This window comes from Dipodomys ordii, unplaced genomic scaffold, assembly GCF_000151885.1.
Source record: "Dipodomys ordii isolate 6190 unplaced genomic scaffold, Dord_2.0 Scaffold83, whole genome shotgun sequence".
Classification (NCBI taxonomy): Eukaryota; Metazoa; Chordata; class Mammalia; order Rodentia; family Heteromyidae; genus Dipodomys; species Dipodomys ordii.
Genome location: NW_012267299.1, coordinates 1,892,311 through 1,918,101, shown reverse-complemented (window position 1 = coordinate 1,918,101; position 25,791 = coordinate 1,892,311). Strand labels below are relative to the sequence as shown.

The 25,791-nt window shown below is 41.7% G+C and overlaps 1 protein-coding gene across 2 annotated transcripts in view; it reads left to right on the top strand.

Moving 5' to 3' along the window:
* The window catches only part of Gcnt4 (glucosaminyl (N-acetyl) transferase 4, core 2), a 22,496-nt gene extending 3,112 nt beyond the window's left edge, over positions 1-19,384 (top strand). Inside the window, exons 1-2 of one of the 2 annotated variants that reach the window (XM_013025253.1) lie at positions 13,035-13,105; positions 17,846-19,384. In XM_013025253.1, the coding sequence (XP_012880707.1) occupies positions 17,847-19,214 (1,368 nt within the window). In that variant the 5' untranslated portion in view covers positions 13,035-13,105; position 17,846 and the 3' untranslated portion in view covers positions 19,215-19,384. Of the gene's footprint in view, positions 1-13,034; positions 13,106-17,845 lie in introns of those variants that run through there. The other variant, XM_013025252.1, reaches the window with a different exon arrangement.
* Positions 19,385-25,791: the final 6,407 nt, after the last annotated feature.

Genomic DNA, 25,791 nt, shown 5'->3' with positions numbered 1-25,791 from the left:
ACACAAAGCAAAAGGGCTGACACTGTATTTATAAACTTCTTTATTAAATGGCACCTCCTCAAATGTAATTTTCTTAAAGCAGTTAGCTCCTTCTAACCACCTCCTTTTATTTGTCAAATTACTAGAAGATGAGGATTTGAAAGGGCTGTCTGTCCCTGCCTTCTTCCTTGGAATAGTGAAAAGCTGCAAAGCTCCTTAAGGAGTAAAAAGAACAGAATAAAAGTCTCATCTGGCAAAAGGAAGTCCTGAAGATTTCTGAGTTCTGCGTGGGCCTCACCCATTTTAGACACCTACAACCTTTGTCTAAGGATTAGGTGTTGCTAGACGACCTCACCTTGGATAGTCTCCCAGCTCAGGAAGTCTAAAGACCACGAATCTGGTAGCCTGCTACTCTTTCCCATATGGTGAGACTGAAATGCTTCTTTTTTTCATCTCTCCCTACTTTATCCTATTATACTAAAATAAATTTTTGCTAAAACTCTCCCTTTGTGACACTTGCCTTATTATAAGATCTCTTGAAATGCTTTTAATGAGTGCATCTCAAGAACCTGTGCTTGTGCATGGAAATGAAAGCTGAGTGAAGCCCTCTTCCATCACGCAGGGGTAGATCTAAGAGCAGTGGTAGCAAAGGTCCCAGAATCACTCCAGAGTGCACAGCCAGATGCAAGATGCTTAAAAGGAAAAAGGATGGAGCAAGTTGGAAGAAGTTGAACTACAGGATAGCTTGAAACACCTCTTCCTTTTGGACATCAGATTAAAAAAAACAATTTGTGATGACATTTTGATATCAAATTTAATATACTACAAACTGTCAACTCCTTAAGAGAAACAATATCTTGAAGCATGTTTGATGGTACAACTGGAAATTTTCTTCTGAAGATCATACAAATTTAATGCTTAGGGGAAACAAGAGATGGTGACCCAGTGATCACCATCACCAAGAGAACTGCAGCATGTGGGAAGTGGCGCTGTGGCTCAAGTGATAGAGTGCTGGCCTTGAGCTGAAGAGCTGAGGGACAGTGCCCAGGCCCAGAGTTCAAGCCCCATGGCCAACAACAACAACAAAATGTTATATGCAAGAACTACAGCATGTGCAGGGGCAAGGTTGATGGGTGAGACTGGGATGTCCTGGTCCTTGACTCTTATCACACCTTACCTCACATGCTGGCCTTTCTGTTTCCAGGTCTCTGATATGGCACTGCATGTAAAGAGGTACAGGCTGTGTATACATTCTCAGAGGCTGTTGTAAGTGTTGTATGTGTACATCTTCACACACAATACATGGCATACAGAAAATGGCACTAAGCCTCGGTGCTGCTGGCTTTGTTTTGATGATGTCATTTACATGACATCATCATTTTCAGAAGAATCTGAAGCCTAGAGCATTGTGAGACTAGTAGCAAGTTAAGACTAGGATCCCTTTTGCAATCTTCTGCTTAGCATGTCAACAAGTGCCAGTGTGTTGTGAAGCATGAGACTGATTGTAATACAAGATCCAGTCACTACTTCCTGAGTGTGGTGGAGCAAAGCAGATAACATCAGTGATGGGGCTTTCAGACTTTACCCAAGTAATTTAGGGTTGTGTGTTTGGTATTAATTTGCATTGTTTTGCATGTCATTTGATATATATTTCCATATGCTGGTAATTTTCCTACTAGGTTTGGAAGTATTGGAGAATTGAATGCAGCTGTCTCCGTTCTAATAGGCCCTTGGGAATGGTGGGCTCAATTTGGGCTTTGGGGTAAAGGTATGGCCCCACATTTCCTCTTTTAGAAGATGGAGGAGTCAGGTATTTGGTAAAAGCAGGTCAGATCTTAGTATCTTGAACATTGTAGAAAAAAAAACAAAGGAAAAATAGAAGGCCAGAGGGAATTCATATTATATATAATGCTAGAAAAATGTAGCAGAAGCAGAAACAGAAGTCTGCTTATGAAGCTGAAATGCTAAGGGTCAGAAAATGAAGGTGGAATTTCTGCTAACCATTATGAAATTTTAGAATTGGACATAGAAATATATGAGGCTTTAAAGCCAATAAATTTCCCCTAATTTAGACTTACTGGGAAACAGGCCAACACCTTAGTAAAATCTTGGGAATATAGAGTATCAAATAAAAAAGCAAGCAAAGAAATAAACTTGAATCCTGTTACTTAGAGCACTGGTTCGCAAAACCTCATTGCTGGGCCAGTTGCAGCAGTGTCACTTGGGAACTTGTTAGAAAGGCAGATCCTAGGACCACCCAGATCAGCTGAATGAGAACCGCTGGAGAGGGGCCCAGCCATTTGTTTAATTGTTGTTCACCTCCTAACCCCTAACCTTCCTGTTTCCCTCCAGCTTCTCCCCATGAATCTTGACTTCCATTAGTTACTGGCTGAGGGGACAGTTGAACTAAGACATGAACACATTCCTTGGGGTCTGTTCAGGTCAGAGCAGAGTAGAGGCATGCTGGGCCCTTCTCTAGTCCCCAGATCTAGGCTGATGGAAAGCTTTTGCTTTAGCTTCTAGCCTGAAGCTTTATGCATCTCCTGACATACTAGTTTTGGTTTACTCCTTTCCTTCCTTCCTGCCTGCCTGCCTGCCTGCCTGCCTGCCTGCCTGCCTTCCTCCCTTCTCTCTCTCTCCTTCCTTCCTTCCTTTTTTCCTTCCTTCCTTCCTTTCTTTCTTCCTTCCTTCCTTCCTCCCTCCCTCCCTCCCTCCCTTTCTTCCTTTCATTCCATTCTTTGGCAATTTTACACCAAACAAATGGGCACTCATGCCAAATGCATAGTCAGCCCAGATACTGAACCACCCTCTACAGATGCTCCCATTCGGCAACACTCACCCATCTGGTATGAGAGCTGTTAATTTTTTGGGTTGAAGTGTTGTTAGTCTTTGCATTTGTCTCTGTTGAATTTCCTCTTACTAGATCCAAATGTGACAATCTGTTTGGATCCTATTTCTGTCAATCAGTGTATCAAATGAATCCCACCTTTGGGAGCCTCTACTAATTTGGCTTCTGAGGAGCAGGCCAAGGAATTAAAAACATTGTGAAACTCTTCATTAGAGGCCCTTCTCAAAACCAGGGCCTCTTTTGCAGTCCTGTGGGGCTGGCATCCGAAGAGTAAGGGTCACCAGTCATCAATCACATCAATCACATTTAAATCACTGCAATTCTTAAGTATTCATCATGAGGCTTCTCTTTATAGGCTTCTGTTCTATAACCCCATTCTAGTGTCAGTCATGGCTATGGCCACCGAGAGTGTGTGGCAGGAACAGTAAAGAGAGTTACCTTCTCCTTAGATTGTTTATACTATTAGCTTGTGGTTTGTTGGGAGAGTAGAGTGATAACAAAGGTGAGTTTTAATTGTGTGTTTCTTTTTTTTATAGTAAGGTTGAGGTAAATCCAGAAAGTTAGAAAGCAAAATTGGTGCCTTGGGATTTCTACTTTATGCTTTAGAACTCAAGTTTATGCAAGTTTATACACTTAGGCAACTACAGTTATCTCTAAAACACATGTGAAGTGTGCTCTGAACATGATAAAGGAGCATAATTAGATAATTGTACGTGCCAAAAACAAATTTCAAAAAGCAAGAGGCAGAATAGAATTTTTTCTTTTTTTTTAATTGTGAAAATGCAGAATAGTTTTATGGCAAGAATGCTTTGAGTCAATGATTGCTAGAGCATGCAAGGGCCAGGAGTCCAGCAAGGCCCATTGAGATTGTCCTTATTTAGTCCCTGGCCAGCATTGAAATTCTGTATTGAAATCCCAATGAAACAAAACTTCAGAACCCCTAAAGCCATGCTGTTTCAAAATGTCTCTCCCTCTGTACTGGAGAACTCTTTCCCTTTCCGTGATAAGCAAAAAGTACCTGATGATGACGGTGTTTCCTGGAATGCTAAACATTCCAGGAGCTAAGACTTGGCAGGTGGAGCTAAGATTTCACCCTAGAGTTGGGCTTGAAAATTAAATTGACATAAGAAAGATTATCAGGAGAAAAAGCCTACCTATGGATGAATCTTTCATGACTAAGGAACCTCCTACGGAAATGAAAACCCAAAGACCAGTTAGATCTACCACTCTCAAACTGTGATGGCAAACCGTGGTCAAAGATGGAAATGAGATAAGGGCGTGAGCTACTTGGTGAACTGGGTGGGGGAGTGACCCGGGAGATAAGGCAGAGCTTCAGCAGGCTCTACACACAGCCCTTGCAGGCAAAACCATTCTATCTTGATGGCTTGTTCTCTTTACAGGGCACTTTCATGTGTATTTACTAAACAATATGAAGGTCGCCGTGACCTTGCCTCTTTCCTTTTGAATTATCTTAAATCACAGGAGACTACTATATTTGTGGGTAGCACATTCTTTACTCCACATTCATGTTCTGTGTTTCTACCTCTCTTGTTGCTTTTCACTCTCTTGCTCTTTTCTACCTCTCACTCCTCTCTGTTCTCTTGTGATTTTCCAGGGTTTCTTATCTTCCCTAATCTTGTTAAGGGAAATAGATGATGTTGTCTCTTTGAACAAGGTGTGTTTTTTGGTGGTGGTGGTGGTGTTTTGTTTTTGTACTATAGTTTGAACTCAGACTTTGTACTTGCTAAGCAAGCACTCTACCACTTGAGCCCTTGTATCCTGGATGATAAGAATTATACTTGCTTATTGTGCACAGGAATCCTTCTTGGCTGACTCTGACCTGTTCTATCAGCCTGTCGGTTCCTGGATGGATTAGACTTGTTTCCTAGGCTCTGCAAAACCCTGGCATTTCTCCTGGTAGCTATAGGATCTAAACAGCCCAGGAAAGAGCGGTGTGTCCGACTGCAACAGAGGGCAAAGATTTCTGCCAGGACCAGGAAGGACAGCGCCCAGCAAAGCTCCTGTGCCTGCCAAGTTTCCATTTTCGCTTCCCTCTGATTCTCTGCGTAATTGCAGCATATTTGGGATATTTGTGGTGCTGCACACTCTGACATTCCACCTTTGTGGAATGAGGAGGGACTGACCTTGTACATCTATCATCTTCCACCTGGTTGCCTTTCCAGCAACCAGCCTGCCCTCTTTTCAGCTGCCAATTTCAGACATGTGGTGGCTCAAGAGAAAGGCATGGAATGCCATGCAGAATGGAGCACAGTTGCACAGACTGGAACATCAAAGAGCATTACTAGGAGGAAGAGGAGAGTCTAGAACTAAGGCAGGGATGTAGAATGGAGAAGAGAGCCTAAGAAAGGAGGAAAATAAGATCAGGGCAAGGAAAACACCAAATAAAAGACATTCCTAGGACTACCTAATGACTTGCCTTTTTGGAAAGTTTCTCTGCAAACAAATTCAAAGTCTCTCTCTGTAACTAAAACAGCTGGCACTTGGGTTGTGCTAAGAAGCCACTGAGGCCCTCTCTTCTGTTCTCTGTGATCCTGAGGTGATGTTTCCAGTTGTATCTCTCTAACACAGAGCCTTCCTAGGGCACAGTAAGCCTGTGTGTGTATGGAAATACCACATTCATGTGTATGATTAGTATGTAGTAACAAATGCTTTAATCAAAGTAGTAAATTGTATACATGTTTTTTTCTCTACATAGTAGGAAAAGAATCTTTTTGTGACCTACCCACTCAAATATGAAATAATAAAATAAGGGTGTGGCCCAAGTGACAGAACAACTCCCTAGCAGACATGAGGCCACAGGTTCAAGTCCTAGTATTTCCAAAAAGAGAAGAAATAAAATTTAATTTTTTTGACCAAGAAGTGAAAGTATAGATAATAAAGAGAAAACACTAGACTTATACACCACCAAAAATATGCTGTTCCAATTGCATGCCAGGAACTTTTAATAGGCTTCGATTCCATTTCCTTGGGCTGTTAAGTCAGGGTACAGCAGAGACACTTTTACAGTATGTTCCTTGCAGCACTATTCACAAGAAAACCTTAAAGCTGCAGGTAGGTTGTAAGACCAGAAAGACAGGTATACATCTGGTTCCCCTCCCCAGAGGAACATGGACGTCTTCAGCTTGGCTTTGCCACCAGCCTGCCCAATTGAAATCTGTGGCTGTTGCTTCTCAGAGACCATCGCTGCATGCTGGGGCAGTTGCAATCCTTTGAGTACAAAGCCTTGTCCTGGTTTGTAGAATGATGCCTGGTCAGTGATGCTCAACTAGTGGAAATGTCATTCATAACCCTGGCCTTTATTCATCAGTGTGTTGATCTGTGCAGATCCAATACATTGGCTCATCTAGTCATCCCTGTAGCCCGCTAAGGCAGACAGAGGACTGCGTCAGCCTATTGAGTGCTGGGATTACCCGTATGCACTACCATGACTGGCTCACCATTAGCTTTAAATTCCAAACTCATAGGTATATACAAGAACAAAGCAGGAGGAATAGAAGGAGGCTGTGCGTGTGTGGCAGAAAGAAGAGGAATGGGGTCAGGAAGAAGGGAAAGGAGTCAAGGGGACCATTGATGGCTCAGAATTCTGTGTGTTTTGAGTTGGTGTCTACGTGGTACTGTCATCTTTTTCTTGGAAATTGGCTCTGAAGTCCCTGTTATATAAGAAGCTCTCAGGAATCCAGCACCTGGGAGAGAACATTTGGAGACCAGGCAGCCTACTCCTGTCTGTGGCAAGAAGCCATAGAAAGAAGGCTTGCTATCCATTGAATGGTGCCTAACTGAGGCCTGGTGAACAGCCTGCCCCTCTTGCCAGCATCACAGTTAATTTGGTAAATCTGGCTAGCTGTCTTCCTTCAGATGCTTACCAAAAGCCTCCATCTGCCTCCAGATATAGATAGAGGAGAAATTCAGCATCTCTGAGGCATATTTTTGCACTTGGCTATAAACAGGATTGTACTTTTATGCATGTAGTGACTTTAATCTGGTTTAGATTTAATTTTGCTCATGTGTGTGTGTGTGTGTGTGTGTGTGTGTGTGTGTGTGTGTGTGTGTGTGTGCATTACCCTTTTCTAGTGGCCATCTTTCAAAATGCAAGTTGCCTAACCAGGGAAGGGTTTATTCTTCCTCATGTAACAGAAATGCACAAAGATGTTTGCTACTGCTGGTTTAATGGCTGGAGGAGTCAGGAGCTGAGGTCTTCAACCATGTTTTGGTCTGAACTTCAAAGCTCTAAGATATCTGCTACAACCCTAGCCATTATGTTGGAGTTCTGGGCAGGAAGATAGCAGTAGGGGAAACTTATATTGAAAATCAAGCCCTTCTGAAAAACTTTCCCAGAAAGCCCATTCACTGCCACCTTCTTTACAATGGAAGTTGGGAAGGACGTCTTTGAAAGAGCACTTTTCTGCCACTGACAGTGTAGGACATTCGAAGGCAAGTGCGGTCTACCAGCCATCTCTACAGGTCTGTTCCTGAATTTCATCTCACTGCTCTGGATGCTCTGGGTTCTGAACCACACTGCTTGAACTTCACAACTCATTGGAAAATCTGGGGTCTAGTTCTTCTGCTTTCTAGACAAATGGTGTATAAGCTAACTTGGGCATTTAGTAAGCTAAGCAATCTCTCTACTTATTATAGTACCTGTTTGTTGAGACTTGCCAATTAATAGAAACCATTTTGGGATTACATCCTTGTAGAGAATGCCAGCTTCAGACCTTCCTGGAAGCATTTCAACATTGAACTTTTGAGAAGATGGTCTTGAGTTTCAGGGGTTTTGTTTTTTGTTTTGTTTTTTGTGGGTCATGGGGCTTGAAGTCTGGGCCTGGGCACTGTCCCTCAGCTCTTCAGCTCAAGGCTAGCACTGTACCACTTGAGCCACAGAGCCACTTCTGGTTTTCTGGTGGTTTATTAGAGATAAGAGTTTCATGGATTTTCCTGCCCAGGCTGGCTTTGAACCACCATCCTCAGATCTCAGCTTCCTGAGGAGCTAGGATTACAGGCATGAGCCACTGGCACCGGGATGAGTTTCTTGTTTTGTATATGTTTGTTTGTTTGTTCGTTTGTTTGACAAGCTCTCACTATATAGCTTAGGCTGGCCTGTTTAAAGATCCAACTGCCTCAACCTCCCAAGTTCTGAAATTATGTGTGCACTATCATATCCATCCCTATCAGTTTTTTCCCCCCAGTGGAAGTTTGGGAGCATATTGAAATCTCTGTCTAAGCTCCTATCATCTCAACAAAACCCACAAACAAATGAACAATCTCTTGTTCTGATTTAACATTGAGTATGTATCCATTCAGGAGCAGTGTGGCTTGGCTATAAGCCATTGCTGATATCAGTACCCTTGATTCACTTCTGTTTATCCTATGCTGCCCCTGCAATGTAATCCCTTAAGGACATCAGAAGCCCTACTTTAAATGTACATGTAGAAATCAGTGATCGATTCCTCTTCAGCTGGCTACAAAACTAGCAAAGATTTAATTTTGTTGAGGATAAAATATAGAGTTAGCCATAAAAATCAAAACAAATTCTTTGAGAGGTTTCAGGAGAGGAAAAAAAATCACATCTGTAGACTTTGAGTAGAGCCTACATGTAAACTGTTTTTTTAAATAGTCATACATTTTTCAATTTAGTTTTTCTACTTTTGGGGGGGGAGGGGAAGAAGCCAAACTATTCAATTTTAGAACATGAAACACAGTATATTTTGCTTTCATCTTTTGTGCTAATTCTAAGTGAGCTGGACAGTGAAGAGGAGAGAACGCAAGCGAGAATGAAAGCTCTGTTTGACAAAGCTTTAGCGATAAAGATCCAGTGCACTAATGATCTCATTTTGTAATCCTTTTTATCTAAAACAGGGAAATAGTGCATGCAAGGTTTTTATCAAACTAAAATTTAAAGGGCATAGGTATTTTTGGAATCCACTCTTCTGAGATTTTAAATGTTAGAGTAACTCAATATTTGTATCTCAAAGTACTATACATGAAAAGTTTTCATTGGTTTCCTACATTGTTGCCTACATTTCCTACTTTCTTTTAAAGACTTCTTGACCATCCACATAGCCTGACAACTAAACACACAGACCATTAGTTTTTTTTTGTTTTTTTTTTTTTGGGTCCGGTCATGGGGCCTGAACTCTGGGCCTGGGTGCTGTCCCTCAGCCCTTCAGCTCAAGGTTAGCGCTCTACCACTGGTCCACTTCCGGCGTTTTTCTTTTTGCTTATGTGGTGCTGAGGAATCGAACTCAGGGCCTCTGGCATGCAAGGCAAGCACTCTACCACTGAGCCACCTTCCCAGCCCCCATTAGTTTTCAGTGTTTGCCCTGTGGACCATACAAGATGAAGCCCACAACCTAATTGGTGTAACTATAAAAAGCTGGCTGAATTATGCACTTTTTGGCTACAATCTGTAGCCCAGATTCCCCACATGCTCAAGGGATGACCACCTGATAAATATATGCTGATTTCCCATGCAACCTGACAGATCCCTGTGACTCTCCCAACCCTGAGAAAGAGCCAGTAGAGTTATAGCTGGGAAAATTACAGGTGGTGGATGGTGTGGCTTTTGTGCCCAGCTTCTCATGGAGACCTTACGTCTCACAGTCTTACAGATAAAGTGGTCCTGGACTTAAGGAAGCTGATGGCCAGCCTTTGGAGTTGCAAACTGCTGGACAGAAAGTTACCAATGGTGTTGTGGCCTATGGGGAGCTCAATGGGCAGTGTCACCTGATGTATGTAAGATCTGAGTGGCAGAGCACTACAAAGTGACAAGCACTATTTGAGGGTACATTTTGTGTGTTCCTCTTGCTGCAAAATCTTCAGTATGGCATGCGAGTTACGTAGTCCTTAGGGGTGACTTTACTGAACAGCATAAATAATGAACCACTGAAGGCTTGCAATCCCTGGAGAAGACCTTCAAACCACCCCTGTCCCCGCAAGGATATTGAACATAGAGAAGTTAGCACCCTCTGCAACACATGTCATTACAAATGCTATTTAAGAACTGAATGGAATGGGTTGAATGCCTTTGGAAAAAAATTCTTTGGCTATCAATCTGTCAAAAAAGTATTGAGCATACTGGAGAAAAACAACTCTCAGGACTAACTAGAGGAACTATCTTCCTGTCTCTCAAAATTGGAGATAAGTATGTGACTGTATAACAGACTCCAGGAGAAATGCTGAAATTTCAGTAACAACTTTCTTTAACAAAAGAGTGTTGTCAAATAGTGAAAAACAAATAATAATTAAAATGTCAGAATGACAGGAATAATGGATGTGCTGTTCTAGAAAAATAAAACTAGCAACATATTGATTCTCAAATTTTCCAGGAAACCTTTCTCTCTCTCTCTCTCTCTCTGTCTGTCTGTCTCTCTGTCTCTCTCGCTCTCTCTTTCTCTCTCTCTCTGTCTCTCTCTGTACTATTACTAGGGGTTGAACTCAGGGCCTGAGCACTGCCCTTTTGCTTTTTTTTTTTGTTTTTGTCGGTCATGGGGCTTGAACTCTAGGCCTAGGCGCTGTCCTTCAGCTCTTCAGCTCAAAGCGAGCGCTCTACTGCTTGAGCCACAGTGCCATTTCCGATTTTCTAGTGGATTATTGGAGATAAGAGTCTCAGGGACTTTCCTTCCCAGACTGCATTTGAACCGAGATCCTCAGATCTCAGCCTTCTGAGTAGCTAGGATTACAGGCGTGAGCCACCAGTGCCCGGCATCCCTTTAGCTTTTTAACTTGAGGCTGGCGCACTACCACTTGAGTCACGGCTCTGCTTCTGGCTTTTTGGTGGTTATTTGGAGATAAGAGTCTCAAAGACTTTTCTGCCCGGGTTGGCTATCAATGTAATTCTCAAATCTCAGCTAGGATTACAGGCACCATTGGCAGCCAGCTGGAAACCATTCTTGTAGAAGTCCTAGAACCTGACACTTACATACTAAAGTTGTTTGGGTTTATTTTCGCATTCATTTTTGTCATAGGACCTTCACAATACCGTTATGGGATAGAAAAACCAGTATCCTACTCAACACATAGGACCTAAAGACTTGCTCAAGAGGAATGACTTGCTGGGGTCACGTAAGGAGTTGAGATGATAGAATCCAGACTAGAACTCAAGTCTTCTGACTTTATGTCATTAAGCAACTACAGAGAGTAGATAAGAACAAAGTGACTGCTGCCTGTGTCAAGTTCTCAGAAGAAAACAGGAGTGAGGTAGAGAGGAGAAAGCTGTGTGAGAGGATCTGAAGTAAAGATATCTTTCCTAAAACTTGAGAGTCTGAGCAGATCTAAGTCCTGAGAAAAGTGGACTACACTCAGAATCAGCCAAGGAAGAGACTGACACCACAGGAACTTTTAGGAGTCCTCAGTCACTAATGAGACAGAACAGGGGAAGAGTGGGTGGATTGTAGTGGAAGGCAGGCTGAGCAATAAATAAGACTTCTGATTTCTTTCTAAGTGAGGTGAACTCCCAGCGAAGGCTTTTACATGTAGGGAGTGGTACTTGGGATGGGCAGGGATCTGCTTTATATGTTTAAAGTCTGTTTCAGCTACAATACAAAGAAAACTAGAAGAAAACAAGGGAATCCCAGATAGGGAGTGATTTCATATCCAGGCAAGAGTTGATGCTGATCTGAATTAGAAGGATTCCCATAGACTGGGACGAAGCAGCTAGATACTTAGGATCCTTAGCCAAGGGGATTCTGCTACTGAGATTGGAGAAGTGGTCTTGAGTTGTGCTTAACAGTGAAGGCTCTGAAACTGGCCCATACTTGGAAATCCTAGCTCGTCAGTATATTCACTATATCACATGAGATAGTCAGTTTCTCAGTCTGAAAAGTGGGGATCATGACCGTATCTACCGAATAAGATAATGCAAACAGTAATCAAGCAACAAAGATCTTTAAGAAGGGTTGGTCCAGAGACTCTGGCAACAGGAAGTCTTTTGTTGACCTTTACCAGAGCTGTGTGAGTGGAGGGGGGAAGGGAGGATCCTTCTTCTGTCTAGTCCTTTGATGGATAGCAGTTAGGTGAACTCATATGACTTCAATGTGTCCTCCCAAAATTCATATGATGAAACGTAGTTGCCAATGTGATAAGCCTTTAGGAGATGATTAAGGTACAAGGGAAGAGCCATCATGAATGGAATTAGTGACTGTCTAAAGAGCTCTGAGGGAGATAGTCACTACTTCTATTCTTTTGCCCTTCTAATCCACCCTGTGAGGACACAGCAAGAAAGTGCCATCTTGGAAGCATACAACAAGACCTCACCAAGCATTCAGCTGTACATTGATCTCCAAAGCACCAGTCTTGGTATTTTTTGTTATTACAGCAGGAACACACTAAGACTCATGTAGTAAGAGAAATATGTTCCCCGCATCCCAGGAATGGTGGGTTAAATGGTGAGTGGGCACATTTAGAAAAGGAGCAATATAGACTCAAATCACTTTTGCAACTTCAAGCTTTTGCTTCTAGGCTTCTTTGTGAGTTATAGGCTTATTAATTAAGCACTGGTGGAGAAGTTCTAGAAGTTTTTGTCCTGCTCAAAAGCATGTTTACTTGCTAGAAAATGTTTACTCTCTCACAACTTACAGACTCAGTTTAGAGTAGGGCTGGTTCACAATACATGTGAAGTAAAAGAAACATATCAACACTTGTATTGTGTGGCTGAAGTTAAAGATGAGCCAATCAAAGGGGGAGGGGGAGATGTATTTATTAAAAAGCAGAGGGGAAATGCTGTCCACAGAATATTGTGGCCAAGTGATGGATCACTGGCAAGCTTTTTTTTTTCTTCTAAGACTTCTGACTTGCTGATTTTCTTTTAAAAAAATGAAAATGTTTGCTTTTGTAAGTAGAGAATGGAAAACATTTTTTTTTCTTTTCATTATGGAGCTTGAACTCTCTTACTACTGAAGGGCCACTTGATTCCCTTAGCGGTGTATTACTGACCCAACGAAGCAGCTCTTGTGTTTGACACAGTTGATATGTTTACTCAGTGGCAGTGTAATCAGTACGCTGCCTTTGCAATCTTCATTCCAGAACAACCAGAATGTAAGGTCACCAAGAAGCATATCTTTCTACTCCTTTGTACAACTCTTGGGGTTCTATGGGGGTGTTGAAAAAAATGCATCTGGACTGAGTCATCCTCCCACCTGATGGTCTTAATCCAAAACAGACTCCAGTTTCGTAAGCAAGTCATCAAGGGAGAACCAGTGTCCTCGAGGAACCAAGTTGCTGCAGCAAAAAAGACCTCTGTTGCCACAGAATCAGGATTATTGGGTGTGTATTGTCCTTTTTTTAAGTGAGTCTATTTTTATATTACATACTTAAGGGTTGATTCTTCATTGTAAGACTTTAGAAAGAAAATATTTCCAAGTCACTCATCTTTTCACAGTCTATTTTTCAAACTTGACTTGGTAAAACAAAACTTTAAGGCAATCCATTGAGGAACTATTCTCCACCTACAAAGTGATTTCACCCAGAAGGTTTTCTAAAATAATGAGACATTCTCAAGATAGCTTGAATTGTATCACAGATAGCGATGAGAAGGAATGAATCAGTAAGTCCCTGGTTTTAGGATATGAGCCAAACTTCATTGGTGACAGAACCCCCAAGGATGGATTGTCTTGCTTTTCTTTAATGGATCCCCTTGGCCAAAGATCAACTAACTCTTCCTCAGCTCTTTGACTGGTTCCAGCATCAGCTTATGGGGAAAATGTGACTCATCCCCCAGTTTCCTTCCCGGCTAGCACTCCATGTACATTTTCTCTCCTCGTCCGCATGGGAGGTTTCAAGGCTACAACACAGGGCATTCTCTTCTGCTCTGCTTTAGCATGATAAGATAGAGTGAGGAAACAGTCAAGGGCTGAACTATTATGGAAAATATGAAGAATTTTTTCTTTGTATTGCAAGAGACAGATTTGCAGAGAGCCAGATGCGTTTCTAGAACAAGATTTTGAGTTCTTATTCTAACTAACGCACTTTACAAACCTGGAAAAAAATATGTTAAGTGAAAAAAGGTCAGGCCTGGAGAGACAAAGGCTGCATGTTTTCCTTCATATGTGGAAGCTAGAATTGGCTGATAGATTTACAGAATTGGCTGATAGATTTATAGAATTGGCTGATAGACTTATAGAATTAGCTTATAGTAAGTACACTAGGTGGTATACAAGTGAAATGTATACAAGTGTGTTAATTGAAATGTGATAGGTTCAAAGGAGAACTCAAATAGTGTAATTCCTCAGCAAGGCAAAGTCAGAGTTCAACAAAATAAACACCAGGAAATGGATACTCGAAAGGGATGAGGTGGGATCAAGGGAAGAGAGGTAGATCAATGAAGTGAAAAAGAGTGGGAGAGCACAGTCAAGTATTCAGCCTATATCCTGCAAAATATGATGGTGTGGGTTGGGAGGGATGGGTGAGAAGGATAAAGGGGTGATAATTGAGATGCATTATATTCATAAACTCCTTTGTTAAATGGCAACTTCTTTATACAATTTCTTAAAGATTTTTTTTAAAAAAGCACTTTCCACATCACTGATTTGTGGAAGGGATTGAGTTATAGCATATAAAACACGTACAATAGTGCCTAGAATAACTATTGAGCAAGACTACATTAATAACAATGATAGGAAATAATCAAGAGCATGAGATGGAGGCAGTCAGCCACTGATTCCAAAATACTGGATTTATGTTGAGACTTTGGGGGAAGAAAAGAGGATAACTGAAGAATGAGAGGTATGGCTTAGCAATAAAGCACTTGTACAACGCTGTGGATTGGATCTCCAGCACTGCCAAGCAAATAAAGACAATAAACCATAGGGCTGGGCAGGATTTGTAAATTCTGAGTAGCAGTAGTAGAGTGATTTGAGGAGATCATGGGACATAAGGAAACGGAGGGAAAGGAAGGCACAGACAGCATTTTGCCTGTGTTACTTCATCTAACTACCATAGTTATTTACCCTTGAGGTCACAGAGATGTAGAGAAGTTAAGGGACCCATCTATAGTCCAAGTGCTACTAGGCCATCTCAGAGGTCTGGCTGAATCTGGGCAGGAAGGACCATGTATGGCCTCCTTTAATGCTTAACACCTGAGAAGGTTTTCAGTAGATTTGTCTTTCTATAGAACATTGCCACCTCCTGCTTTAATCAGAACAGTAATGGGGACAGTCACTTTCTTAGCATTATTTGCATAGGGTAGTCTAAACAGCAAAAGTAGCAAGTCCTGTGTAGTGTACTAGAAAAGCTACAAGACTGGAGTCAGGCAAGTTGGGCACAGGGAAACAAACAAGCCTCATGGATGTGCTTCCAAGGCTTAAGCTGGGCGCCAGTGGCTCATCTCAAGAGGCTGAGATCTAAAGATTATAGTTTGAAGCTAGCCAGAGCAGGAAAGTCCATGAGACTCTTATCTCCAATAAACTACCAAAAAACCAGAAATGGAGCTGTGGCTCAAAGTGGTATAGTGCTAGCCTTGAGCAAATAAAGCTCAGGGAGAGCACTCAGACCCTGAGTTCAAGCCTCAGGCCCAGAACCAAAAGGAAGGAAAGCAAAAAGAAAAAAAGGAAGGAAGGAAGGAAGGATTAGACTTTCTAATCCTCATTTTGGAGCAAGAAGGGAGGGAGAGGGCAGCTAGATTGGTTATAGTCACTTCACAGTGCTCCTCCAGTGACAATTCCAGGTGTGTGGTGTCCTGAAGTCCAGCCACTTTGTTCTCTTTCCCCAGTGCCACACAACTTTCCATAGCTTGTGTGAGCAACTGGAAAGAACTGCAATGTACAGTACTTGATCCCTAAACTAAATCATATCCCAGACTCCTGCCTCCCTTATTTTTTGTCTTTCCCTGGAAAAGGAGCATTCTACTTTCAAGCTGCTAAATTAGGAAGAGATTGTTGGAAAGCTGCTGATGGCTGTGGCCATTTGGCCTTGGATGGGGTTCCTGGCACTCAGCTGTACATCACTGTGCAGAGATGTGTGGGTGGAGGAGAGCAATCCCTGGAGAGCTCAGCAAGAAGATTGCTTCGGCGGAAATGCTTCATGCTTCGTGCAACATCCTTACTGGGATTTTACTAAGGAACGGCCTCCCACTGAGTTATTGCCGACTTCATTTCACCTGAACTCTGGCCACCAAACTTTGCACTACTTTCTTTTTGAGTTCTATCATACTATCACTAGGAAACTTGTATCCATGTGGCTCTAAACTCCACAAGACAATTTGCCTTGTTTTGGTTTTCTTTTTTTTGGTCTGCACAGGTGGAAGGGAAAAATCCCCTTCTCCCTTGGAAAATTGCTAATGTTGAAACCATTCTCCCTGCTAGCAAAACACGTGTCTGCTTCCTGCCCGAGTCTCCAACAGAGATGGAACCAGTGGAGGTAGCCAGGCGGCATTGCTAGCTAGTTTCCATGTAACCAGCTTGAGGTGCCGCCAGACTCCCTGCAGAGTCCCCTGGGACAGCTCAGGAGGGGGCCATGCCAAGGCCCTTCTGAAGGAAAGCTAAGCTGAGACTGGGAACTCCCAGACCTCCCACCATGGTGGCCTTCGGGATTAGGGCCGGGGCTATTGTGCTGACTTCCCCTGACTGTTGGGAAAAGTCCAATCATCCCTTTTAAGATTTGAGAGAAACTCATTCACACCACAGAACACAGCATTTTCATGTCTTATTTCTGATGAGAGGAAAGGAAGGCTTTCAGTTGAAGGAATTTGTGGCCAGGGATAAGCAGGTGAAGGAGTTTGGAATTGGCCCAGAGTCCCTGAAGGACCACTTCTTTCAAAAGACATCAAAGCATTACCCTAGGCCAGTTGAACATTCCTTCTTGAAGTTGCCTGGAGAGGAAGAAAAGAGGTTCTGAAAGCCATGTGCCTGGGCTGTCCCAGTTGAAACTCATTCTAGTCTCTGCCCCAAAAAGCTAAAGCAATTCAGAAACAGTTCTGGATGGAAGACTTCTAACAGCTCCTCCCTCCCTTCCTCCCTTCCTCTGTTCCTCCCTTCCCCAGGCTCCTTGCAACCTTCCCAGTCTGGGCAGGCAGCCCTGGCCTCCTGCCCAGCTCAGACTCAGCAGGTCTCAGACTGGACTCCATCTAAGCAGGATCTGGAGGCTGAATCCTGTTAGATGTTCCTTTTGGCCCCAGTTGAGTCATTTGTGTCTCTGATACCTTTGGATACATCTACTTGTTTAGACCTCTGCTCAACTCAGCAGTTGCTCCTCAAATACACTAAGCAGAAATGCAGCCTATATAAAACACATAAACAATCTTTCCTTTAGATCTATGGGTTCCTCAGTAAATCAGGGGTCAAAGTATTTAGAAAAGAAAAAATTCTAGGAAGTTTTTAAAAGCAAAACTTGCATTTACCATGCACCAAGCACTGTGCTAAGTCTATATGCATAAGTGATGTGTAGGCATTATGTGTTAGAAGTATCAAGAGATGACTTGAAGTATACAGATAGATTATGCATAAATTATATGCAGATGCTAAGCTGCCTGATCTAAAGGACTATCTATGAATTTTGGTATCATGAAGGTTCTGGAACCAACCCCTCACAACAACAAGGAGAAACTTTTTTACTTTAGGAGTTTATCTTCCATTTCATCTGGTAACTAACATCCTTCACAATTTTGGTGTAGTTATCACAAATAGCCAAAAAAGTTACCAACTCTTATATTTCAATTTCCTTGTTTCTGGGTCTTTTTTATGAGCAAGAACCTTGCTTTATTTATCTTTGAGCCCGATATTCTGCTGGGCAGTTCATAGGCATCCAATAACTTTTGGAGAAACTTTTTTTTTGTCAGTCCTGAGCCTAAGTGCTGTCCTGCAGCTCTTCAGCTCAAGGCTAGCACCCTACCACTTGAGCCCAGCACCACTTCTGGTTTTTTTCTGCTTATGTGGTGCTGAGGAATCGAACCCAGGACCTGGTGCATGCAAAGCAAGCACTCTACCATTGAGCCAACTTCTCAGCCTGATTTTTTTCTTAATATCCCTTCATAAATTAACTAATATTTACTATTCCTTTCTCTTGTTGCAGAATGAAGACATTCAAATGTTGCTTTAAGTACACACTACAGCAGAAAGTTTTCATCTTGTTTTTAACCCTATGGCTGTTCTCTCTACTAAAGCTTCTAAATGTGGGAAGACTCTTGTTTCCTCAAAGAGGCTTATACTTGGTTGAGTACTCCCTAAGTACTTCACCTTTTGTAAGAAACAGATATAGCCACATTAAGGATGAGGTCAAGTATGAAGTGAACTGTTCAGGGATCTATGAACAGGAGCCGCTAGAAATTGGTAAGAGTCTGGAAATAAGAAGACTAGATATCATCGACTTGGAGGATGATGATGTTGTGGCAATGACCAGCAACTGTGACCTTTATCAGAGCCTAAGAAGGTACCATCAAAAGCTTGTTTCAAGGGAGGAAAAGAACTTCCCAATAGCCTATTCTTTAGTTGTCCATAAAGATGCAATTATGGTTGAGAGGCTCATCCATGCGATATACAACCAACACAATATTTATTGTATCCATTATGACCTCAAGTCTCCTGATACCTTCAAAGTTGCCATGAACAACTTGGCTAAGTGCTTCTCCAATATTTTCATTGCTTCCAAATTAGAGGCTGTGGAATATGCCCACATTTCCAGACTCCAAGCTGATTTGAATTGCTTATCAGACCTTCTTAAGTCTTCAGTTCAATGGAAATATGTCATCAACCTGTGTGGACAAGACTTCCCCCTGAAATCAAATTTCGAATTAGTGTCGGAGTTAAAGAAACTGAATGGAGCAAATATGTTAGAGACAGTGAAACCCCCTAGCAGTAAAGTGGAGAGATTCACTTATCACCATGAGCTCAGAAGTGTGCCTTATGAATATATAAAGCTACCAATAAGGACAAACATCTCCAAGGAAGCACCGCCCCATGACATTGAGATATTTGTTGGCAGTGCCTATTTTGTTTTAAGTCAAGCATTTGTTAAGTATATTTTCAACAACTCCCTCATTGAAGACTTTTTTGCCTGGTCTAAAGATACATACTCTCCTGATGAGCACTTCTGGGCTACTTTAATCCGGGTGCCAGGAATACCTGGCGGGATTTCCAGGTCTGCCCAGGATGTGTCGGACCTACAAAGTAAGACTCGCCTTGTCAAATGGAATTATTATGAAGGCTTCTTCTACCCCAGTTGTACTGGTTCTCACCTTCGAAGTGTGTGTATTTATGGAGCTGCGGAGCTGAGGTGGCTTATGAAAGATGGGCATTGGTTTGCTAATAAGTTTGATTCCAAGGTGGACCCCATCTTGATTAAATGTTTGGCAGAAAAGCTTGAAGAACAACAGAGAGAATGGATAACTTTGTCCTCAGAAAAGGTATTTATGGATGAAAATCCCATGATGGCATCATTGTGAGAGAATCATATTGGATATGAGAGTGTCTAATATAGTGAGTTAACATGCAGCGAAATGCCTTGCTGTGCCAACACCACTTGAACTTAATCTCAGTGTTTGAAAGTTGTCTAAAATCTCATCAATGAAGGAGAGTCATCCAGATTTTGATGACATGAGCCTGTAGTTCACTGAGTTTGTAGTGTGTGAATGTGTGTGTGTGCACACATGTGCGCACACACACACACACACACACGCACACACACACACACCAGTACTGCAGCTTAAACTCAGGGCCTGGGAGCTGTCCCTTAGCTTTTTTGCTAAAGGCTGGCCCTCTACCACTTGATCCATGGCTCCATTTCTGGCTTCTTGCTGGTTAACTGGAGATAAAACTCTCATGGGTTTCTACGTGGGCTGGAATTGAACCACATAATCTTCCGATCTCAACCTCTTCAGTATCTAGGATTGCAGGCATGTGCCACCAGCACCCTGCTGAGATTTCTTTTTTAATGTATGTGTTAGCTTGTAATCTCACTAAGCTAAATCAGAGATCATAACATCCAATCAGTCATCACATATTTATTGAGCTCCTAACTGTGCATCACTCTTTTTTTTAGACAGTCTGAAGAAATAAATTCAAGTTGTAATGAGTTGCCCAAAACCCTCAGGTAGCAATGGCCTACTTTGGTCAGGTGGCAACCTTAATGTCTTCGTTTACCACGTAACAGCTAGGATTCCACTGAAGAAGCCTTTGAAATATGTGGTAATCATACAACCCCTCCCCCAATGTGGGAACAGGATGTAAGTAACGTAAGCACGCCCCTGTCTTTTAGTTCAGGTCTCTAGATGTTTCTGAACCATTGAATATTGGGAAGAGAGATTCCACTACCTCAGAGAAGCCCAAAGAATTGTCCCAATCGTCTGCTTGACAAAGCATAATTTACTCTTGGTGCCTTGTTGGTTCAGTGTAGGGCTGAGGGGACTTCATGTGGCATTTGTCATGTGTGGATGGTCAGGGAAGGAGGTACAGATGGACAGGCAGGTGATTTGAAACAGGTGATACCTGAAGAGTAAAGGAGTCTATACAACTTTTTTGTGTATTGCACAGTGTTGTAATGAATGGTATCCTGTGTCATTCCATTCATTTTTTCCCTTCCTTTTGCTGAGCTAGGTTCTTACTATGTGGTACCAGCTGTCCTCCTAAGTGCTGGAATTGACATACACCACCATACCTGATTTTCTACTGCTTCTTTAAATCATATTTCCTGCTGGAAAATACACACTGATTAGTACCTTGAAGTGTCATGAATCAGAACCTTAAGCCTACAACTTCCCTTTCATAGGTTGTTATTGTAAGTAAGGTTTTTAAAAAAAATTAGAATAGATCATTTCCTATAGAACAGGATAATTTTATTGTAAGTAACCATCAAGTCACCAAATTTTCTTGGAAAAGTTGTGTGAAATATGACAGCTTTCTAAGTTAATTATTATGGTCACCTAATTTTTTTCTGACCTATGTCAAGCTGGATTGCAAATGTAACATGATAAAAGTTCTTCTCATCTTAGCACCAAAGAGAAAAAAATATGAATGTTCCTAAAGATAGAGGAAGCATATTTATGGATAATATGTACCAAAACCCACACCTAAGAGAACTACTATATACACACATGTATAATACACATATACACACATGTACAGACACCACAGTAGCTATATTCTTGAAGACAATCTGCAACAATCTGAAGACAATCTTGAAGACAATCTGTCCCTTAGGAAACTGCAGAACTCCCAAGTAAAAATTCCTTAAATTTTGATGTCAGGTTCAGTGACTACTTAAAGATGTAGTGATCGACGCCAAAAATATAACCATTCGGAAAGTTGAAGCTTTTAAATATATTTTACATTTTTTTGTTCTTCACGTGAAATGCACTTTGCTTGTTTAAAAGCTCACAGTACCAAAGCCAGGCACCGGTTGCTCACGCCTGTAATCCTAGTTACTCAGGAGGCAGAGATCTGAGGATCACGATTCATAGCCAGCTCGGGCAGGAAAGTCCATGAGGCTCTTATCTCCAATAAGCCACTCAGAAAACCAAAAGTGGCACTGTGGCTCAAGTGATAGAGTGCTAGCCTTGAGCTGAAGAGCTGAGGGTCAGTGCCCAGGCCCAGAGTTCAAGTCCCATGACTGACAAAAAAAAAAAGTTCATAGTACCACTGCCAAGTGGCACTACAGTTTCTCCCTTTTCTTTAATGCATTTTTCTGTTTTCTTAACTCTCTCCTAATTATCCTTTAAAAACCAAAAACTATTACCAAGCATGTTCAGAGGGCCATTACAAGTTCATTAGTGTGAGGCCATGGAGAAACCAAGTCATGTTGGCCTCCAGGAGCCTCAGTTCTGTCAGCAGTGAGCACTTGCTTGCCTCTCTGGCTTTCTTCACATAGCATGGGAGTGGTTGGAAAATGGGGCCATATCTTGCAACATCAGACAGTAATAATAGTAGAAGGCAAACATGGGTCCACCCCCATTGTGAGACTGAAACATTTACCTTTTCTGAAAAACCTTTGAAATAGGAAACGAGGTCATAGATGCAGGGGAACTTCTGTGGCCAGAGCCAGAGCTAAGGAAAGCCTACTCATCACTGTGTTGGTTCTTTGGAAGCCAGTAGGCATTAGCAAGGTGACGGATGGGCTTAGATTTGAAATGAGGATCAAAATACTTTCCCCACCTTCCAGAATTAAATACAATTAAATCCAGAATCAAATACACAAAGGCGTGTTGGTGTGTGTGTGTGTGTGTGTGTGAACACTGGAGCTTGAGCTGAGAGCTTGGGCACTGTCCCTTAGCTTTTCACTCAAGGCTGGCACTCTACCACTTGAGCCACATCTCCACTTCTGGCTTTTTACAAGTTAATGGACGATGAGTTTCATGGAGTTTTCCTGCCAAGGCTGGCTTCAAATCTTGATCTTCAGATCTCAGCCTCCTGAATAGCTAGGATTACAGGCCTGAGCCATCGGTCCCTGGCTTGAAATCTTGTTTTTATACTTTGTGTCATGAAAAGAGATGTAAATACTGACATATAAATATTAACCTCCCAATTCTGTATTTTGCCTCCTGGTGAGAAAAGATTATATGTCCTCTCCCTTGGGAAGTTCCCAAGTTGCTCATGACTTCAATGCCACCTTCAAGTGGATGGTGAAGAGGTGGCAGTGCCTTCTTTTCCCCGTGGACACATTTCTCTGGACTTGGCCTCCAGCCTTTCAGGGAGCTCGTCCAATCACACTCTTGCCTTGGGAATCCTGCAGAATCCCTGTCTGCCTTCAAATCTGATTCTTCCCTGACTTGCTCCTTGTCTGAGAATGTTCTGCAATCTTGTATTTTACAATTATTCTTTGTATAATATTTATTGAATGTAGAACTCTTAACTTACTTAGAAATGAAACCAGGACTTTGGAGTTTGCTTTATATAGGTGTTCAAGAATAATAAAAAGAGCTACTGGGATGTATCTATATTATGTAAGAATCTATTATAATACTCTATGTATTTAAAGACAAGCATTGCTGCTATATTGAATGTTTTATTTGAAATAATATATATTTCCATTTGAAGATTTTTCTTGCCTTCTATAATGTGAAGTTTAAGTTATATACATATATATGTGTATGTATATGCATATATAGAGACACAGTCCATGGGAAATTACAATGGCAGTCTGAGAATGTGAAGTGAATGTGTCATATCTGCTTTTGTTTTTGTTAATGAAATGAGAACCTTCCAATATTTTTAAGTATTTAGATCTCCTCTCACTGTTACCATATTAGTAATAAATTTCCCATTATATGTTTTAAATTGATTCATGTTTCTTGTTGGTGGTGGTGGTCGTCGTGGGGGTTTGAACTCTGGGCCTGGGCACTGTCCCTCAGCTCTTCAGCTCAACGCTAGCACTCTACCACTTGAGTCACAGTGCCACTTCCAACCTTTTCTGCTTATGTGGTGCTAAGGAATCGAACCCAGGGCCACATGCATGTGGAGGCAAGCACTCTACCAGAGCCAACTTCCCAGCCCTGTTTTATTTCTTTTCATTTTGCTCTTAGTAGGTGTCAGTTCTCTGCTACTGTAAGATAAAGTATGATCCTAAAACCAGTTTACAAGATTTCCTCTTTCTGGTTGTACTGGTCCCCAATAAAAGTGCTTTAAGTTTGTGACACTTGCCTAACATTTGAAAAGCAGAATTAGTTTCATTTTCATGTAAAAGGAATTCAGGCTGGGCACTTGTGGCTCATACTTGAAATTCTAGCTACTCAGGAGGTTGAGATCTAAGGATCTTGGTTCAACGCCCAGCTGGGGAGGAAAGTCTATGAGACACCTATCTCCAATTATCCAGGATAAAGCCAAAAGCGGAGGTGAGGCTTAAGTGGTAGAGCACTAGCCTTGAGCAAAACAAAGCCCAATGAGAGTACAAGGCCCTCAGGTCAAGCCCCAGTACCAGCATAAAAAGGAAAGGAAGTAAGGAAGAAAGGGAGGGAGGGAGGAAGAAGAAAGGAAGGAAGGAAGGAAGGAAGGAAGGAAGGAAGGAAGGAAGGAAAGAAGAAAGAAGGAAGGAAGGAAGGAAGATTCAGCAGGTGTATTATAATGAGAATATAAGCTCGGGGACCACCTTGATTGACTTGACAGCGTCTCAAATCTTCCAGCATTTACCTGTCTTCATTTTTCTTCAGGTTGATTTTCTCTTCCACAATTAATAACATAATATTGTTTGCTTTATCTAATGGAAGTTAGTCCTCAATAGGGCAGTTTCAGCTTTTTATTCCAGCTCCCTCCCTCACTGAAACTAGAGTATATTCAACAATCGCGCTGACATGTTGCCCCCTGGATTTTCTAGCTGTGTAATAATGCTCATGCTATCATTTCCTCAACTTTTTCTTTATTTTAAGACAGCTGCATTTTTTTCTCAGTATTGCAGTTTGAACTCAGGGTCTTGCATGAAGCACTTTACCACATGAGCAACACCACCAACCCTTTTTTGCTTCAGTTTATTTTTCAGTTCTGTAGGGGAGGTCTCATCAAGCTTAACGTTTTTTAAGCTTATTTTTATTGTAAAGGTGATGTACAGTGGGGTTGCAGTTAAACAGGTAAGGCATTGAGTATATTTCTTTTTAACAACATCACCTCTTCCCTCATTTTCTCCCAATTTTTTCCTTCCCCAACTCACTTGCCCCCAAGTTTTATAGTTTATTTTCAACATAGTGTATAGTGAGTATCACTGCTGAATTAGTTCTTAGCAACTCCATTCTAAGAAAGACTTAGAGGCTGCTAGCTCCTAAAAGCCATTCTCCATGGCTAACCTGGATTTTGTTTGGAGAGTAGGATTGCCTTTAGTTCTAATGACTTGTAAGCAGCAATCACTGGGCATGTGAGAATGTGCTGATCTTTTTTTTAAGCATATAATAATTGTACAAAGGAATTTCACTCTGTTATTTCCATACATGCAAATAATGTACTTTGATCATATCAAGACCTCTAATATTCCCTTATCTCTCTCCTCCTGCCTTTTGTTTAAAAAGATTTCCCGATGCCTAGAATTCTTGTAATAGCTGAAATTTTATCAGTATTTAAAAACCATGAGCATGAAATGTTTGTGGCAGAGATAAAGTAAACATATGACATTTGAACCATTCAAGTCTGCTATTTCCAGTCTCCTTTTATGGAAAAAAAAAAAAAACAACTTGATCTGTCCCTTAAGCTACTGTTACCACAGGTCTCTATTACTTACAGCTAAACCTGATATCTAATGTACACACTGTTTTTTCAGGACACTAGTTTTCAAACCGTGTGCATCAGAACCACCTGTGTTAGTCAAACTTTTAGTCAGACCTTAATCTGACTTCAGTCAGAATTATGTGGAGGGCTTGTCAATACACAGGTTGCTCCCCTCCTACCCCAAGCTCTGTGTGTGTGTGTGTGTGTGTGTGTGTGTGTATGTGAAGGGGTTGGGGATCTGTTCCTCAAACAGTTTCTCAGTTGAGGTGGAGGCTATTCTGGACCTCAATTTGAAAATTTCTTTTTTTTTTTTTTTTTTTTTCGGTCGTGGGGCTTGAACTCTGGGCCTGAGCGCTGTCCCTCAGCTCTTCAGCTCAAGGCGAGCGCTCTACCACTTGAGCTACAGTGCCACTTCCAGTTTTCTGGTGGTTTATTGGAGATAGGAGTCTCACGGTCTCTCCAGCCCGGGCTGGCTTTGAACCTCGATCCTCAGATCTCAGCCTCCTGAGTAGCTAGGATTACAGGCATGAGCTACCAGCGCCTGGCTAACTTGAAAATTTCTACCAGGATCTCTCTACTGAAAATTATTTCTTTAACACTAGGCTGAGTTAGTACTTAGAAAGCACTATATTTTTTTAATTTAAAAATATATGTCTCCAGATACTTAGACACGGTGGTCTAAAGTCAAGAAATAATTCCCATTATCGGTCTCACATGTTCTCTCCATGTTGATGAAGAGGTGAAAATCTGTATTTGTTGACTAATGACTGAAATTGATATATTTCTAGAATCCTCAGTGCCCTCTAAAGTGATTTTCAGCCATTTCTTGCCTTATTTAGA